This window comes from Xenopus tropicalis, chromosome 5 (genome assembly GCF_000004195.4).
Source record: "Xenopus tropicalis strain Nigerian chromosome 5, UCB_Xtro_10.0, whole genome shotgun sequence".
NCBI classification, from domain to species: domain Eukaryota; kingdom Metazoa; phylum Chordata; class Amphibia; order Anura; family Pipidae; genus Xenopus; species Xenopus tropicalis.
This window is the reverse complement of record NC_030681.2, coordinates 15,282,226-15,302,144: the sequence shown is the minus strand read 5'-3', so window position 1 is coordinate 15,302,144 and position 19,919 is coordinate 15,282,226. Positions and strand designations below refer to the sequence as shown.

The 19,919-nt window shown below is 42.2% G+C and overlaps 1 protein-coding gene and 1 long non-coding RNA gene across 4 annotated transcripts in view; one reads left to right on the top strand and one right to left on the bottom strand.

The window, feature by feature from the left end:
* The window catches only part of syt14 (synaptotagmin 14), a 111,752-nt gene extending 103,741 nt beyond the window's left edge, over positions 1-8,011 (bottom strand). For both annotated transcript variants that reach the window (XM_002934679.5, XM_031902540.1), the window contains exon 1: positions 7,930-8,011. In XM_002934679.5, the coding sequence (XP_002934725.2) occupies positions 7,930-7,942 (13 nt within the window). In that variant the 5' untranslated portion in view covers positions 7,943-8,011. The remainder of the gene's footprint in view (positions 1-7,929) is intronic.
* A 98-nt stretch (positions 8,012-8,109) lies between these two features.
* Positions 8,110-17,101, top strand: LOC105947013. Of its 2 annotated transcripts, none has more exons than XR_004222754.1 (3): positions 8,110-8,195; positions 11,337-11,417; positions 16,983-17,101. It is a non-coding gene; the product is annotated as an uncharacterized LOC105947013 (long non-coding RNA). The 2 variants fall into 2 exon arrangements; XR_001170475.3 differs by lacking the exon at positions 16,983-17,101 and adding an exon at positions 13,414-14,067.
* The last annotated feature ends 2,818 nt before the right edge of the window (positions 17,102-19,919 follow it).

Sequence of the window (19,919 nt, the reverse complement as noted above, 5' to 3'; positions counted from 1 at the left end):
TGTTAGGCTTCCCCCCAGTGATTACAATTGCTTACCTTAAGGGTGAAGACACATGGTACGACTTAATAGCAGCTACTTGCCATAGCTACTAAATGCTAGAAAACTCCTGCCATAGACAATACTGAGAATTGCCTCTGCTAAAACACACGTAGAGACAATTATCAGTAAATTATCAGCATTGTCTGTTTTTGTAGCCACGACAAGTAGCTGCTACTAGTAGCCCTGTGTGTATTCATCCTAAAAAAAGGGCGAGTGCTTTTCTTTGTTGAAAATGGCACTGGCCCAGGGTATATTTCTGCCAGCGCCATGCCACCATGTTGTGAAAGGAGCCAGGTCCTTTGCTGCAGTCTTAAACAACGTAAATGGTCAGTACAATAAAAAGCCATGATTGCACATTCACTTGGTTCTGACAACCACAAGGGACCACATGGACCTTTAGAACAAAGCGGTGCAGAACTGGAAGAACTATACCCCAGGCTGGTGTGTTATTTAGCTGAGAGAGAAGCACTGTCCTGGGGTCTAAGGTTATTGATTGTAATCACTGGGGGGGGGGGGATGAATAACAAGTTGGCACCACCTAGTGAGTTCTACTTTCCTTGTCATTTATTGTCATGTACTGGGCAACTAGACAAAACAGGTCTAGTAAGGTAGGACCATACGCAATAGCACAACCAACTACCCACCATGAAACATGAAGTAATGTTACTATGAAGTGGAAGGAAGTCATCAAAAAGGAGGGCAAAAAGGCAATCAATATTTCATAACATTTTTTCCAACAGCTCGATGTGACCTGAACCCAGACTCAACACCCAAAACCCACTCACACACTAAGGGGCACATTTACAAAAGCACGAACACTCGGAGCGTTTGGGCGTCCGCGCGACTTTTTCGTACGCTTGTGCGAAAAAACTGGAAAGGTTTTACCGCTGTTTACAATGGTTCGGTACGAAAATTTTGTGACTTTTGGATCACCAATATGATATTATCGTGACTAATACGATTTTTTTGTAAGCATTTTCGGGATATTTGCGATCTTCAGAAATTTTCGTTTCCAATCCGAATTTTTCCTATTCGGGATTCGAATTTGTGGATTAGTATATCTGCCCCTAAGATAATCAATCTTATTCTGACCCAAAACCATCCCTTTTCGTACATTTACATTGCAGGTAGGGCAAGGGTGTTATGTAGGACTCCAGACAGGACAACATGAAAATTCTGCCCATAAACTAAACCTTGTTACCTCTTTTTGTACAGGTATGGGACCTGTTATCCAGAATGCTCGGGACCTGGGGTTTTCTGGATAAGAGATCTTTCCGTAATTTGGATTTCCTTAACTTTAGCATGCTAAAAATCATATAAATATTGAATAAACCCAATAGGCTTGTTTTGCCTACAATAAGGATTACCTATATATTAGTTAGGATCAAGTACAAGGTTTTGTTTTATAATTACAGAGAAAAAGGAAATCGTTTTTAAAAGTTAGAATTATTTGCTTATAATGGAGTCTATGGGAGATGGCCTTTCCATAATTCGGAGCTTTCTGGATAACGGGTTTCCAGATAAGGGATCCCATACCTGTCCCAGCATGTGTTTAGTTAAGATTACTTAAGCCCTACCATTCCGCAATACGACTGAGCCCTATAAATAAATAAAGGCTTTATACATAAGTAATGATTCCCACATACCAAAAACTGCAGCTTCTGAAGCACCTACATGCTGCGGTTTATCTTAAATGCAAACAAAATTCAGTCAACAGAAGGGGAATGTTGCTAAGAACAAGTATATGGAAAATATGCACTTACACAGAAAATATAGTTATGAAGTACATTTTATCCTGAATTTATTTCCCTAGAACCTCATTAAAGAACTAACATTGCTTTTACTGCAGTCGGAATGCGTCTTGGTAGCGCACATCAGATCCACATTGAATTGGGGCAATTGAATACATTGGATACATTGAATTATGTGTAGTATAAAAAAAAGACTTATTAGGCCAAAGCTGCATACATACCAAGTTGGATCATATACACATCCAACAGCATCAGTCAACAACAATGGAACAATGAAAATTGCTGGTTCTCTGTCAGATTAGCATCCAAACAGTAATAATGTGCCACCATAGTGGAAACCTTGAATGCATTTTGGATCTCTCTAGGTTAGGGAGTGGTCCCTGCAATAGAGAAGCCTATTTAGAGCCCTGTTCTGTTGATCCTATCCTCAATGATGTCACATCACTGCTCTAGACCAATACAGCATGTCCCCTTTCTGGCTTTTTGTATTGGGATTATAACATTTAAGCAAGACAATTGCACACAGGGAAGTTTCTGTAAGATTGCAGGAAAAATCAACAAATGCTTTTAGGTGACTTATATTTATAAAAATTTGAGCAATCTGATAAATTCTGGCCAAGCAACTTGGGTAGGCGGCTCACTTATGAGTCGCTTTGGGTGCCCAACACCCATTTTTTTCTGTTTTATATATGGTTTGTCCCTGGAGCTGAAGGGCTGGGGCACCACACTTTCATACTGGTGGGTTTTCTTTTGCATTTGGTGTCTATATAAAACATATGCTTTCAAGCGACTCGCTTACCCTAGCAACTTCATAGCAAGTTGACAACAGAATAAAGCTGGCCATATACGCACCGATGATATCGTACAAAACCTTGTTTTGTACAATATTCAGTGCGTATATGGCGGCTCCACGAGGCAACCTATATCGCAAAAGGCTTCGGATATCGGTCGACTCATCGATCGGCCAGGTCGAAGGTGCTGAGCAAAATCTACGTTCAGGGCTGAATTGGCAGAAGGTAGAATTTCTATTGTTTCTACCACCATATCTGACGATTCAGCCATGAACAGTTGAGGGTGGGAACGATCTTTCGTGTGACCAATAGTGGCATGAAAGATCGAAATTGCTACATGTATGTTAAAAAACAAGAAAACAATTGACCAACTGAAAGTTGCTAAGAATAGGCCAATTTATAAAGTTAGCTCACCGATGCCACGATAAATGATATACCTGCTATAAAAGCAGCCCTTGTTATCACTGGTCCTATAAGTAGGTTGGGACAGTGGGGAAGGATGGAGGCCTGCAACAAACTGCAAGAGTCCAACCTGCCCAACCCATGGGTAAACCTGTGGCTTTTATGCCAGCCCATGCATGACTACATTGCACCCTTAACTGCAAACGTTATAATAATACTAACTACAGGTTAAGCTTGAGATGTTCAAATCTTAAAAATCCCTTAACCCAAGAATAAAACTAATAAGATGTGCATATAAAATTGTTTATTCTACTGTACTAGAATTGAATAAGTTGCTTTAATTTATAGAGCTAATCGCCAATAACAGTCTGGCACAGCACCTGGGTACAATATGCCAGCCAAATATCATTACATCACAGTAACATTAATTAAACCCTACAATGTATGTGACCTTTCCTGTCTAGGCCATAACTGTGCTATATAGCGTAGGTCCATGTATACATACATAGCTATACTATATACCTGATCTGCACTTAGCACCTGATCTACTTCAGTGTCTTCGTTTAACACACACTTTTGTATCATTCCCCAGTGTTAATCTGAGCCTGGTTAATTGATGAATAATGCATGAAGTGTAGAAATTCAGCAGTTACTAATGCATGGGATCAATGTGGCAACTGTATGTAGGACAGGACACGGAAGGTAGGGCAAAGAAAATGCCTTCTTGACCCCCTATTCATATTAATGAGCCTACGGGGGTAATGGTGATATCTGTGTGTATTTCACATACACATACATTTATCCATGTCCTCTTAAGGGTGAAGACACACGGAGCTACTAGTAGCAGCTACTTGTCACGGCTACTAAATGCCAGAAGATACCCTGCCATAGAATTCCATCTGCTAAAACACACAGACAGACAATTATCAGTAAATGATCAGCATTATCTATTTTAGTAGCCGTGACAAGTAGCTGCTACTAGTAGCTCCGTGTGTCTTCACCCTTAAGGCTCCAGTCCTTAAGAAGGATATTAATGAGCTGGAGAGTGTGCAGAGACTGCAACTAAACTGGTAAAGGGGATGGAAGAGTTAAACTATGAGGTTAGACTGTCAGGGCTGGGGTTGTTTTCTCTGGAAAAAAGGCTTTTGAGAGGGGACATGATTACTCTGTACAAGTACATTAGAGGGGAACTGAACTTTCAGTTGAAGCAACGTAGGTAGTTTCCCGCAGTGGGTAAAGTGATGTTGCGATGCCTTTAATAGTGGCTTGGATGACTTCTAGACCAAGCACAATATGCAAGGCTATAGTAATCTTAAGAACTACAGTTAGTTAGTATGGGCATGTATATATAGGTATATTTTTTATATATGTGAATGCATAGATAGGTCCATATAGGTATGTATATGGAGAAATTGAATGGATAACAATAAACTATGTAATTGTACTGTCAAAGGAGGGTTTCCTTGACCCATCATTATGTAGTTATTGATTTTTCTATAGTACAACATGGATAAACTGTAACCTTTAAGGGGGAATTCTACACCTGCGCCTTCAGTTCCATCCAAAATCAATACCTTTTTTTTTTATTGACTCCAGCCAACAGCATGACCTACAGCAAGTAGCATTAAAGGGAACATAAACCCAAGCAAGAACATTTCATATACCTTCATTACACATTTTCAATGGTTAGTTGTAAATATAATTGCCACTGTCTGCCCCTTACACACTGCTGGTTCTGGCTTTTGAAACCATGTAGCAGAAGTCAGCCTTGTATGTTTCTTCATGCTTCTGCTACTGTCTGCTAAGTCAGACAAAAGAAAGAAATAGGCTTTAAACAACATATGGGAATATTTATTATAAAAAATATGAGAAGAGATACCCACATTGCCCATGCCACCTAATAACTGTGCAAGAGCGGTTCTAGAGCTCAGGCATTCCTCCCAGTCTAAAGATGTTTCTGATGATGAAGATGACATAGCAACAGTGGCCAGATGCTCTTATCTGTTATGTTTACTATATATCATCTTCCCCTTCTTTAAAAGATATCGCTGGAAGCAGACAACTCTCATTTGCCAGTGACTGATCAATCTGTCATCATTTAGAGCGCAGTGTATGACTCCCACTGTGGATACAGCATCAAAACTAAAAGTAGCGCCACAACAAAACAGAATATTTCCTTGTGCAGCGATTGAAAGACTCTGGACTGAAGGTCAATCAGGGTGAGGCTCTGGCACACAGGGAGATTAGTCTACGCTGCGCAGGCGATTTCGGCAAATCGCCGAAAATGCCTCGCGAGGCAACTTTGCCAAAATCGCCTGCGCAGAGTGTGCCATCCCACCGGCGACTTACATTTTCGCCGGTGGGATGGCAGTTTGTGGAGATTAGTCGCCCGTGACAAGAGAGATTTGTCACGGGCGACTAATCTTCCCGTGTGCCAGAGCCCTTAGGGGCAGATGTTTATTTACTGTGTTAAGGTATTAACTTATTGGTCAGCCTGTGGAGCCCCCCTACCAACCTGCCTGAGCCATATCTGGCCAAAAATCGTCCAGATATGGACGTGGGCAGGAATGAAAATCCCGTTAGACAAGTCGACTGGGATGTTGACATCACAAAAGGAGCAGATCTGGTCATGTATGGCCACCTTTAGACACCAATACAGGTATGGGACCCATTATCCAGAATGCTCGGGACCTGGGGTTTTCCGGAAAAGGGGTCTTTCCATAATTCGGATCTCCTACCTTAAGTCTGCTAAAAAAAATTATATAAGCAGGAATTAAGCCCAAGAGGATTGTTTTGGCTCCAATAAGGATCAATTATATCTTGGTTCGGATCAAGTACAAGGTACTGTTTTATTATTACAGAGAAAAGGGAATCATTTAACTATGAAATAAACCCAGTAGGAATGTTCTGCCCCCAATAAGGGGTAATTATATCTTAGTTGGGATCAAGTACAGGTACTGTTTTATTATTACAGAGAAAAGGGAATCATTTAACCATTAAATAAACCCAATAGGGCTGTTCTGCCCCAATAAGGGGTAATTATATCTTAATTGGGATCAAGTACAGGAACTATTTTATTATTACAAAGAAAAAGGAAACCATTATTAAAAATGTGAATTATTTGATTAAAATGGAGTCTATGGGAGATGGTCTTTCCGTAATTCAGAACTTTCTGGATAATAGGTTTCCGGATGAGGGGTCCGATACCTGTAAAACTAAAGCGGTGAGAGTGATTTCAGAAATCTGTAACCTTTTCATGAGCTGAGGGTTGGGAAATTATACGATGAGTAAGAAAAGATTCAGAACCCAAAGTCTAAGGGCAATGGCACAAGAGACCCAATAGTTGCTACTACTGGGAATTCAAGGGCCACACGCTGGAATTCAATTATACAAACCCAACATAAAAGGGAAACTATAAAAGTGACAAGGAATTTTCTAAAAAAATTAGTTACTAGTTCTCTTCGGTTTCTCAAATAATCAAGTTATTCTTCACTGTCCCCCTCTCAGCAATGGGTCTCTCTCCATGCAGGGGTCAGATTAACAGATTAAATACAGTGGTATGTGTTGCCTTTGCCTAAGCTGTGTATTAGAGCTAAATGTCTTTCAAAATAAGCAACACAAAGCTGCACACAGAGGGGCAAATTGCCGAGAGGGGCAGGCCCAGACTGGCAATCAGTAAATTGTGGCAAATGCCAGAGGGGCTGCTGTAAAATACCATAGACCGTTACTGTTGATTGGGCTGGTGGGGGGGGGCTGTTTGGGCCTCAGTGTACTTCCAATGCCAGGGTACTTTGAATCCCAGTCTGGGCCTGGAGAGGGACAGTGAAGAGTAAAGTAGAGTAAAAGAGTAAAAAGGTGGCCATACACGCTAAGATCCTCTCGCTCGGCCCGTCGTTAGTGTCTAAGGGACCGATATCGGCAGCTAGAATCGGCCCATGTATGGCCACCTAAACTGAATGGAAGACATTGTACAGATTTTGAATTGATTATATTTAGAAAATGTAAACTCAATTTTAATTTAACTTCAATGTAATTGTATTAAATGACTATAAGCCTTCTAACTATAATAAAAGAATAACACAACAATAAAATTCTGCCTAATGAACAAATCATCTAACTCTAACATCTACCAATGTACAAATTCATTTAAATATGGTACTGGGTTTTAATGTTACAGGTAAATATAACTGCAACTGCGAGCATTCCATTCACTTCCCAGGTGGTTCCGACACATGAAACAATGTAGCAAAACCCAGCTGATAAACAGACCCAAGGGCTGCTTTGTGCTACAGAACCAGTTGGGTCGCTGTTAGTCAGATCGCTACTCCCAGTCCACCAAAAAAAAAGTATGCAGGGAGTTGTAAGTCATCAGCACCTACAGATGTATATGTTAGTCAGCCAACTTTATATATTAGGGCCACTTACCTACTGTTTTGTCCCCCAGAAACAAAACCTGTATACTGTATATTACACACCCCAGACCCTGTATACAATAAAAGTGCATTGTTTGTTAGCAGTCACATGACTTGCACACATGCTCTCAGCATTTAACCAGTTCATGTCCATTCTTTACAGAGACACAACACCCAATGATGCGCTTGGCAACAATGTAATCCAATCACTGCCCTCTGTAGAGCTATGGGAATACACATATGACAATGAGAAATAGGAAAGCCTAGGCACTCCAGCTATTGCAGAACTGCATTTCCCAGCATCCTCAGCGATGCCTTCCTAGCACAGGGATAGAAGGGAGCTGTATTTCTCTAACAGCTGGAGTGCCAAACCTGTCTCTGCCTTCCTATTGTTGGCACATCTATACACACAGTGCATATAGGAAAGCCTGTATTGCCCTGCCATTGGCACTAGCAGCTGCCCCCCACCCTCAGACCCCGCTAAGAAGTTGCCAATGATCCGCTCAGCAGCCGGTTATTGGCCTACTTACTTACCATCAATCGCCATGATGCTTTCAGGACGGAACGTACCAAAGAATCCGTGAGGAGGGGTGGAGCGATGCTGGGATTGACAAGGAATAAACCACGGTAGCTCGGCACAACAGCCTGCGACTCTGTGTAGCCGTCCCCCCCAGCGTAGGAATGTTCCAGGGGCGCTGTGCCGAGTGGGCTCACCCTGGGTCCGCAAACCTCTCACTCGGTCCCACAGGGAGAAGCGGGAAGCGCCGTCTGTTACTGAGGGACCGGCAGGAACCGCACAGGTTTGCTGAGTGATAGATACTCCTTGTGTGTGGTACCTTCTCCTAGCAACCGGCTGTCAGGCACAGAGCGCCAGAATATCCCACTGCAAACTCACCTCTTCAGCCTTCACTGCACCTTTTACTTCATAGGCTGCGCATAGCTCCCTTGGGATAATATTGTCTGGGAAATGTAGGGAGAGATGGTGCCTATAGTAGCAGTGGGATAATAGCCTCTGGGAAGGGACTGGGGCTGTGGGATAGCAGGTATAGTAGGGAGAGATGGTGCCTATAGTAGCAGTGGGGGGATAATAGCCTCTGGGAAGGGACTGGGGCTGTGGGATAGCAGGTATAGTAGGGAGAGATGGTGCCTATAGTAGCAGTGGGGGGATAATAGCCTCTGGGAAGGGACTGGGGCTGTGGGATAGCAGGTATAGTAGGGAGAGATGGTGCCTATAGTAGCAGTGGGGGGGATAATAGCCTCTGGGAAGGGACTGGGGCTGTGGGATAGCAGGTATAGTAGGGAGAGATGGTGCCTATAGTAGCAGTGGGGGGATAATAGCCTCTGGGAAGGGACTGGGGCTGTGGGATAGCAGGTATAGTAGGGAGAGATGGTGCCTATAGTAGCAGTGGGGGGATAATAGCCTCTGGGAAGGGACTGGGGCTGTGGGATAGCAGGTATAGTAGGGAGAGATGGTGCCTATAGTAGCAGTGGGGGGATAATAGCCTCTGGGAAGGGACTGGGGCTGTGGGATAGCAGGTATAGTAGGGAGAGATGGTGCCTATAGTAGCAGTGGGGGGATAATAGCCTCTGGGAAGGGACTGGGGCTGTGGCATAGCAGGTATAGTAGGGAGAGATGGTGCCTATAGTAGCAGTGGGGGGATAATAGCCTCTGGGAAGGGACTGGGGCTGTGGGATAGCAGGTATAGTAGGGAGAGATGGTGCCTATAGTAGCAGTGGGGGGATAATAGCCTCTGGGAAGGGACTGGGGCTGTGGGATAGCAGGTATAGTAGGGAGAGATGGTGCCTATAGTAGCAGTGGGGGGGATAATAGCCTCTGGGAAGGGACTGGGGCTGTGGGATAGCAGGTATAGTAGGGAGAGATGGTGCCTATAGTAGCAGTGGGGGGATAATAGCCTCTGGGAAGGGACTGGGGCTGTGGGATAGCAGGTATAGTAGGGAGAGATGGTGCCTATAGTAGCAGTGGGGGGATAATAGCCTCTGGGCTATAATTATATCTGGGCAGTAATTTATTTGTCTTTTAAAGGGACGGTGTAACAACTTTTTTCAAGTTACAGGGTTTTAGCTGACAAGGTGAATTTGCCGCCTGATAATTTTGGTTTCTGTGCATGACAGCCAGTTGCCTGAGGTGGCACCATGTGCTTTGCAGATTAAAAAAAACTGCAGTGTGAAGTAGTCTGTGCATAGTGCCTCATACAGAGGTTGTGGTATTTGGGTGAATAAGGAGCATATGACCATATGGTCACTTGGGACTTAGAAAATTGTTATCAGTAAGGAAGGGACCCACACTGGGGACTTGAAAACCTATTGGAAAGGGTATCTAATATAAATAAATCTTAAGCAACTAGACTTGCTAAGTAATCAGTGAAGGCGTTTTACTACTCATCCGAGCAGCTTTTTCAGTTCAACTGACTGGTATGGGAAGCCCTCAGCATACGAACTCTTCCACTAATCCAATCACAATGGCACTTTGTAACTCTTCAGAGAGGTGACACCTGCTTTATATTTATACTAGATATACCATGACCTGGATGAATGAAAATCTTCATAGTCATATTCTCTTAGAAAGGGGTTTACACTGGGGACTTAGGAACCCTTAATAGCAATATAGAGGCAACCTGTACTGGAGACTGAGAAACTTGTTGGCAATATGGAGGGGATACACTCTGCTTGGGACGTACAGTACGAACTTGTTGGCCATAATGATGATGGTTGGCCTTAAGGTGGGCACTTGAAATGAGTACTTAGGAACATTAAAGCAATAAGGAGAGGACTTGTTGGCAATAGGAAGGGGACTCCCCCTGCTTGGGGCAGGAACTTGTCCATAATGATCATGCCACATTCAGACCAAGAGGGAGGCCACAAAGACCCAGGCCTAGTGCTGCAGGACTTGGGTTGCCACCCGTCCGGTTTTGACCCGGACCGTCTGGTTTTGAGAAGGTTTTACTATAGACTTAGAAACTTGTTGGCTATAAGGAGGGACTCTATAGTAGGGGTTTATAAACATGTTGCTAGTTAAGAGGGAATTTATACTATAGGCTTAGGAACATGATGGGAATAAGGAGGGAATCTATAATAGGGGCTTAGGAACATGTTGGCAGTAAGGAGGTAATCTATAGTAGGGGATTAAGAATGTGTGGGCTATAAGGAGGGAATCTATAGTAGGAGTTTATAAACATGTTAAGAGGGAATTTATACTATAGGCTTAGGAACATGATGGGAATAAGGAGGGAATCTATAGTAGGGGCTTAGGAACATGTTGGCAGTAAGGAGTGAATCTATACTATAGGCTTAGGAACATGATGGGAATACGGAGGGAATCTATAGTAGGCGCTTAGGAACATGTTGGCAGTAAGGAGGGAATCTATACTAGGGGCTTAGGAACGTGTTGGCAGTAAGGAGGGAATCTATACTAGGGGCTTAGGAATGTGTTGGCAGTAAGGAGGGAATCTATAGTAGGGGCTTATGAACATGTTGGCAGAAAGAAGGGAATCTATACCAGGGGCATAGAAACGTGTTAGCAATAGGGAGGGGATACAACAAGGACTGAGAAACCTTCTGGTAATACAGAGAGACCAACACTAGGAACTTGTTGGGAAAAAAAGGAGGTATGCCACACTTGGGGGGACTTGATGGGACTTGATGCAGATCACATAAACTCCAGCAAACCCGATATACACACTGACATGGATTTCAGCTATAAAATAAATTAGCAGGCTATTAGCATGTGAAACTGTCACAGGCATTGTGATCCAAAGGGAGTGTGAAGAGTTGCTGCTAGAACACCTCTCCATAGCTGTAAATAGGAGTCACTGAAACAAAAACACACACTAAGCACCTTCTCTGACACAGAATAATCTCCTAAATGTAGATCACTTCAATTAATATCCACGTGTTACAATTCATGTTCTTCTTTCCAGCAGGATCCACACAGAACTACTGTAAATAAAGAAATGTCAGTAACACTACAAGAAATTATCAGCCTTTTAGCCCATTTAATTCAGGTAAGCAGCATTGTATATACAGGTATGGGCAGGTCTGTATTTAGGTCCGGTGCCACCCTAGGTGCCGGACCTTAATATCCCCCCAAGATTGCGGAAGTGCCATTGTGCAAACTGTACGTGTGATGTCACTTCCATACAAGTGATATCCCAGGTGCCACATTGAAGACTCTGCCCCCACAGCGCCGGATTTCTGCAGAGACTCTCCGGACAGGGCTAGAGGTATTTTTTTTTTTTTTTTAATAAGAAAAATTATTACATAGGCACCCGAGGGTCACCCCCCCCCCCCCAAAAAAAAAATCTCTGAATTATGGGACAGTGATCTCCTATAATCAAACAATTAAAAATTTTTAAACTGATTTCCTTTTTCTCTGTAATAATAAAACAACAATAATTTGTACTTGATCCCAACTGGGATATAATTACCCCTTATTGGGGGCAGAACAACCCTATTGGGTTTATTTAATGGTTAAATGATTCCCTTTTCTCTGTAATAATAAAACAGTACCTGTACTTGATCCCAACTAAGATATAATTACCCCTTATTGGGGGCAGAACAGCCCTATTGGGTTTATTTAATGGTTAAATGATTCCCTTTTCTCTGTAATAATAAAACAGTACCTGTACTTGATCCCAACTAAGATATAATTACCCCTTATTGGGGGCAGAACAGCCCTATTGGGTTTATTTAATGGTTAAATGATTCCCTTTTCTCTGTAATAATAAAACAGTACCTGTACTTGATCCCAACTGGGATATAATTACCCCTTATTGGGGGCAGAACAGCCCTATTGGGTTTATTTCATGGTTAAATGATTCCCTTTTCTCTGTAATAATAAAACAGTACCTGTACTTGATCCCAACTAACATATAATTACCCCTTATTGGGGGCAGAACAATCCTATTGGGTTTTATTAGCATTTAAATGATTTTTTACCCAACATAAGATATAGAGATACAAATTACAGCAAGACTGAATAACTGGTCTCATAACTGTACACAACATTTTAAGGACATCCTAAATGGGAACTAAAGCTGAACAAAACATTAGGCTAGATATGTTACACCTTATGTTTTAGGCTTCTCTGGCAGTCCAAGGCCACGATAGCTCTTTAGCCCCAGTAGCTCCCCACCTTCTAGTGATGCACAACACTGGGCTGCTGTCATTTGCCTGAGTTTAGGGACCGACTCACAATATACAGTATATTTATAATATAACAATAGAAGGTGAATTAGTAATAAATTCAGTTAACTAGCAGCACAGAAACCAGAGCATTCTGCATCAGATTTCATTAACATTAGCCCTCTAGCTAATTATCAGCTTTATGACAGATGTAACCTCACTTTTCAACAGCATCTGAGCATAGCGTTTCAACAGCAGCCCAGAGCACACTGAGCATGTGCAGTGCCACTGACACACAAAATATTGTCTAATAAGCAGATGATGGGAAGTTCCTGTGGATGACTTTGAAAACCTGGATCATTACTTTTATAGGGTTGGTACAGTAAGCTCAGTTTATAAAATAAAGCATTTCTATAATCTTTTTTTAAGGCTTTAGTTCTCCTTTAAAAAAAGAAACCTTTCCATTGACAAAATTACAGCAATTTGGATAAACCCATCGCAACCTGTAACAAGTGATCATGAGTAAGAAATAAATAACACCTATACCCCTCTTTACTGCCACCACTACAGCGGGTTTTTCCACTCAGCACAAGGCTTAAGAAATCAGCTCATGCATTGAAACTAATGCTTTGCATAATAAAACCCTGATATTCTGAGACCTAAATTACCAGCAATTGTGACTAGGCTCTGTGCAAATAATACATTTTATTTCCTTTGTACAATCAAGCTTTTTTGTATGAAATGGTTTTTTTTCCCCCAAACCCTCTGTGCTCTTTTGAGAGATGATCAAATGCAGCTGGTAAAAGTAGCACAAAGAATTCTCCCGCTCTGTATTAATGGTAAACCTTCTGAAATTGTTTATTAATTCTATTTCAGACAGTCCCACAATGCTGTATAAAGCTTCACAAGACAATGGAGGTTTCACTTTGCCTTGTTTTTATAATGAAGTTGTCAAGCTGAATAGCTAGAATAAACCCCATAACTGTTGGCACAGTGATTAATGAAACAGAATCTGGTGAATAATCACCTGTGTTACAAACTATGGAACCCTATTGGAAAAGAGACAGACGTACTAATGATAACAGCACACAAGGCATTAAAGGGATTCCTGGAGGAAACAACCTACCTGTCTCATACATTCCTGTAATCAGTACAATCAGCTTGTATTGTGTTGGACTGGATCATCCAAATTCTTGCGGGTAAATAATCATTCAAAGGAGCCATCAAACATTACCAACGGATTTTAAACTCATTATTTAGAATAACTACATTATTTAGCACAGCTTTCCATAGTTATTATTTGAAAGTTCTGTTCTTGATGGCAGAGACGTATGAAAGATTCTGCTGAAGTAGTTTAAAGTGATACTGACATGAAAAAACTACTCTTTAAAATATTAATGTACATAAAAAGTTACCGATAGGTTTGCTTTTGTATTTGTACAAAGCTGCAACAATTCTGAATTCAAATATACTTAATCTAAAACTTGTCAAGATCATGTAGAATTCAATCAGGGTCGGACTGGGGGGTGCAGGGCCCACGGGGGCTTCTACCTCAGGGGCCCCTGCACCCCCCCAACAACCTCCAACCCCCTCCCCCGAGCGCTCCTAAAAGAAACTTACCTGGGGCATGTTGGGGGGGGGGGAGACAGCGAATCACGGGAGCGCCCTGGGGGGGATCGGATCTGGGCCGCCGGGGCCCACTGGGTTTTTTCCTGGTACCCCGGCGGCCCAGTCTGACTCTGAAGTCAATGGCAGATGTCCCCCCTTAAAAAAGATCTTTCTTTGCTTCCAAATTTTAGAGGTTTTCAGGTTTTTGAATCTATTAGCCCAAACCTCTGGTGGGGGAAACAATATCTGGGTGACAGGTGCCCTTTAAGGTTCTCCTTGAAGGTAACTGCACCCTGGGTGCTTTGTGGCCCATAGGAAAAATCCTTTCCTGTGGGTAACAGGGCACCCAGAAATATCTTCTCACTGCATTGAATGTAAATATGGTATTGCATAGTGGAATTCATTATTACATTAAAGAAGTTTATGGCCACTGCCCTTATGGCCTTTGTTATAATGTGGCCCAGCCTAACCAAGATACCAAAAAGATACCAAGGCACTCACAATATAATCAGGTATCTCACTCTGTGTGCCAAGTGAACCTGGTGGCAAACAAATGTAACAGTCATAACTAGAATTTCCTTCTAAATCAGTGTAGAGAATGTAATGTAATGTAATGGCATTGCAATTAAAAGAATGCTATTATATCTATATATATATCATTAAGTAGGGATGCACCAAATCCAGGATTTGGTTCGGTATTCGGCTTTTTTCAGCAGGGTTCGTCCGAATCCATGGTCCTGGCTGGACCGATTCCTAATTAGCACATGCCAGCATTACTGCGGTCATCTGGGCGAGTTGCATCCGACACTACTGTGTCCCGTTAGACCATAATTGACACAGCTGGGCTTGCACGTGAATGCTAATTGGACACAATAATTTGGATTTTTTTTGTGTCCAGTTGGCGTAATTTCTGGTGTTTGTGACGTATGTGCCTGATTGATTTGCCGCATCTGTGCTGCGACTATTCAGACATGCTACCGTGGAAACCTGTCAGTAGGTACAGCAGCACTCAATTACTGGCGCCAAGCGCACCTATAACGATGTACAAGGAATGCATGTTGACCTTAGGCTGATGCCACACGTGGCGTTTTTACGATGCGTATTTTCTAATTCTCTCGGCGGCTGAAAAACGCACGATATCATCATCCATAGAAATAACTTGAAAAGACTCAAAGCAAACCACACAATGCGTAAATACGCTAGAAAACGCCTTAGCACGGATTTTTCAAGCGTTTGCCGAAATACGCCAGTATTTGCACAGCAAGCTATTCCTATGTATACGCAAAGGTAGCTGCCAGACCTAGCGGAAATACGCGGTGTTTTTTACTATTTCACACTATTAGCACCATGGAAACGGGATTTGCTACATCACCAGTACTAGGCTGAAAAATGCCATTGTCAGGGGCTGTGTGGCTTGTGCGGCGTTTTTAGGCTGAGAAAATACGCAGCGTAAAAATGCCACATGTGGCATCAGCCTTAGACTCTTTCATGTACCTGGCTTTGGGGGTTGCAACTGCATGCAGTAAGTAAATAACCGCTTTTGTTTTCAAAAGTATAATAATTAAAGACTATTTACAGGTGTAATGTGCGATCCAGTTGCACTTGGCCTCGACCTTCAGCAAAAGGTGATCAATGAGAAACATAAGTAGCTGAGCAGTGAATCCCACATGGACAGGAGAAGTAAAAACAAAGATTAGTTGCATATTAGTGCAGGTACACACGGCCTTATGCGTTTCATACATGTTGCAATTAATCATTGGCCTGTTATTCAAGTCTCGTTTCCCCATAGAAGTTCATTAAGCCTGGTTGCCCTCTGTTACAATGTGATGCATTAGTTACTGGCATTTCTAGCTGCAGCAGCAATCATGCTCATGATTCAGGCCTTCAAAGTTGTCAACAATATTTCCCTTCTTTCGTTTTGTTAGGCCATCGTTTGCCTGGCAGTGGCACTGCACACTCAGTGTGCTCTTGGAAGCTTAACTCGAGTTTAAATGGACGTTTGTTTCCATGAATCCTCTTTATTTTTCCCAAACAGGAATTGCTCCAGCAGCCATTTTAGGAGCATTGGCGCTCATTCTTGGAAAACAATAATGAAACTGGGATTAACTTCTCCTTGAAAATGTGTCAAGGCCAGGCTGTCACTGACTTTTCTGTTCCTTTACTAGCCTCCATAGGACTCAATGGTACTTGACAGATCAAACCTGCCAATTTTTTTTTTTACAAAAAAAAGTTAGCTAAACATTAATAAATCATGAATTATGGGAGTTATTTCTAAAAAAAAACTCGAATTTTTCAGGTAAACAATATCCGAAAAATCAAGTACTGGCTTTAGTTTTGCTTTACAGTATATAGATTTGATCCATGTATTAGAATTTACTGAAGAAGCCACTTACTAGCCAATCCCTCCTATTAGATGAATGTAAGAGTGAAATGAATAAGATGGCAGGTTATTCCATCTGACAGAAACAATTGAATCATTATTTTATTAGCAGCCGGTAATCTTGCTTAGTCCATAGATTTAGGTAAGGTGACCTCTCAGCGTCTTTGTTTTGCCGAGCAGAGGTCGGAACGTGGAAGCTGTAATATAATAATAGACCTTCCAGCAAGCCTGGGCCTGTGAGATAAAAGGCAAAATGTGTTTGATGAAAGTAATCTTCAACAAAAGCCACCGAGCATTGTTCCCCTGCCCTGGCATTAACCCTGCCTGGGGAGAATATTTACTAATGGAGTATACATGGCTGCTCGGGCTCTTAGCAAAATTAAAAGCACAAAACAAAAATACCAGCTATTGTCAAACCTTTATCTTTTATATGACATATTGTACTTATGTGTTACAGGAGGCCTAATCGTTCTTGCTCCGGGGAATTCCGCTCCATGGCAAATAGAATATCAGGACTAAAGCTCGGTACACAATACACTCTCATTCTGCAGGGAGACCGCTATCCCATAAAGTAAACAGGCTCTATATCTATAAGCATGTCTTCTGTTGTACCAGTGGGGGTTATTTTTCTGCAAGAAAGGGGTGTGGAGAAGTACAGATGGCGTATGTATTTTTATGTGTATACATATATATGTATATATATATATATAGTACACAGAGAGGAGCACACCCTATACAAGTCCAAATGCCCTTGGTGCAGGTCAAAAACAAAATATAATAGAAAGAATGCCGCACACACAGTGGCTTGATACAAAAGAAAAAGTGTTTTTATTGAAAAAAAATCCAACATTTCGAGCACAACCAGTGCTCTTCCTTTTGTCCCTGAGGAAGAGCACTGGTTGTGCTTGAAACGTTGGACTTTTTTCAATAAAAACACTTTTTCTTTTGTATCAAGTCCCTGTGTGTGCGGCACTCTTTCTATTATATATATATATATAGGCCCTGAGAAAGGTCCCAATGGGGACCGAAACGTTATGTCGGCTGTTTATGCTACTTTAAATATATGTTTTGATTTTTTTCACAAGAAATCCCGGTGTTGCTGGTCTTTTTTATACTATATATATATATATATATATACACTGTATATAACCTAGTTCTGGCACTGCCACCTGTTTCTGCTTCTGTGTTACATACCTACCCAAGTATCCGCACAGGGTTCCTAGCTCTCCCTTAGTTCTCTGCTCATTTCCCCAGCTGGTACTCTTACATCCCACCCAGCTGAAGACATTTTCTGGGGAGAACACTGTATAAATTGTATCTTGCTTAAAAAAAAAAAAAAAACAACAACAACAAAATACCTACAATTCTCTATTAAAGGGGAATTGGTTCCCAAACCCCTGGCTGGCCCCATTTGGGGTCCTGGCACAGTAACCGGGATTGAGGGGGGGGGGGTGAATTTAAAGGCCATTTAGGGTGAGATTTGGGGAGAATGCCAATTTGCTTCATACTTATGAAGCCCATTTTGGTGATTTACTGCCTTAAATGTTCATGGAACATTCTGAAAGGCCATATTTCTGTTTTTCTATAGCTGTAACATTACTAAGGAGGCCATAATCAAATGTTGGACTTCAGAGCAGGGGCTTGAACCAAAGAATCCCCAAAATCATTGTTTTAGGGGCAAATTTATCAAAATGTAAGATTAGAGCTCTTCGTATTCATTCCTATGGGATTTTAGTAGTGTATTTATTAGTGGTGTGTGGGCTGGCCCAATACCCACGGGTCAGGCAGGTTCAGCCGACCTCCGCACTACATTTTTGGGTCGCAGGTGGGTTTGGGTCAAGCTCCTCTGTTTGCCGTCCCCACCCGCGACCTTATATTTACACTTTCTGGTTCCGGCTCTATAATTTATAGGCACATGCCCACCCCTTTTGCAACTTCAGCAGTGGGCGGGTTGGACACAGGTCTATAAAGAGAAGGGATTAGCCGGGTCGGGTGCGGGTTGATCTGCACATCGTTGTATTTATCAAATGGTGAACTCTAATTTTCAATAGAAAAGTTCCAAACACCAGCACACCCTTACCTCCTCCAGAGAATTTTCCACTTGGTGCACGGCCGAGAGAGTCGGCACTCTCGATACAGTCTAACAAAAAGTTGAATCAGCCGGCACAACAAGTAAAGTGCAAGCGGGGCAAAGCCCCTCGTGTTTATTCAGAAAGCTTTCTGAATAAACACGCAGGGGCTTTGCCCCGCTTGCACTTTACTTGTTGTGCCGGCTGATTAAATTTTTTGTCGAACTCTAATTTTCACCTATTGATAAATACACTTTTTAAAATTCCATAGGAATGAATAGAAAATGGGTGAATGTTTCTGCAAAGAGCTCTAATCTCACTTTTTGATAAATCTGCCCCTTAAGGTGGCCATACACCTTCAGATCCGCTCGCTTGGAGATATCAGGCCAGATATCAGTCGGGCAGGCCCGTCGGTAGTGCCCATACACAAGAAATCGGTCTCAGGGACTGATATCGGCAGTTAGAATCGGCCCACTTATGGGGACCTTTAGAGTCGAGTCAGGGAGCCCCTCTTATTAGGCTCCAAAGACGTAGAAGTTTAATGCCAGCTGCTGAGAGCGAGACATTTCTTAGCAGAAAGATAGAGGCTCAGATTGGAGGCTGCGGGGGGGCAGTTATTTATATTATTCAATGCCTGAGACCAATATTCCGAGGATGGAGCTAGAGATGCTACCCATGTAGGCCTGTTTTGCAGCGCAGAATCAGATGAAGATAAAACCCCGGCTGCTCTAGGTGGTTCTGCCGAAGGCTGTTACATTCAGAAAGAACACATTTTTTTTTTTAAAGGATGGTATATCAGAAAACTATTTTCCTGCTGTTTTTTTCTTTTCCTTCTTTCTTCTCCCCTGCAATCAAAGTCAATTAAACAATCTCGGCACCCCTTCTAAATGGATGACAATAAAGCCAATTATCCTGCAATCACAGCGCCTTTCTGCACTTAGGCTCCTCATGACTATTGTACTGGGTATTTTCATTCCACGCTGGAGATTTTAACCTACACCTTTTTAAACCATTACGTGAGCCACGCACTGCGGGTGATTCAACTACAGCTTAGCAACCAACGTCTAACCCACAGCTGACAGTGCGAAGAAGAATTCAAAACGTGATTTAACACCTTTCGGCACCAGAGAAAACTCAAAGGGAAACGCTGGTAATTCCCCTGTATATTGTAAGGTTTAGGGTTCCTATGGGATACAAACATAAGCACTTTCCTAATGCGGCATTGGGGAACATGTTAAGACCAAGACCCCATTTGCTTCTCAATACACTATTACTATAATACCGGTTTAGTTACGTTGTACAGGTATCTGACCCCTTATCTGGAA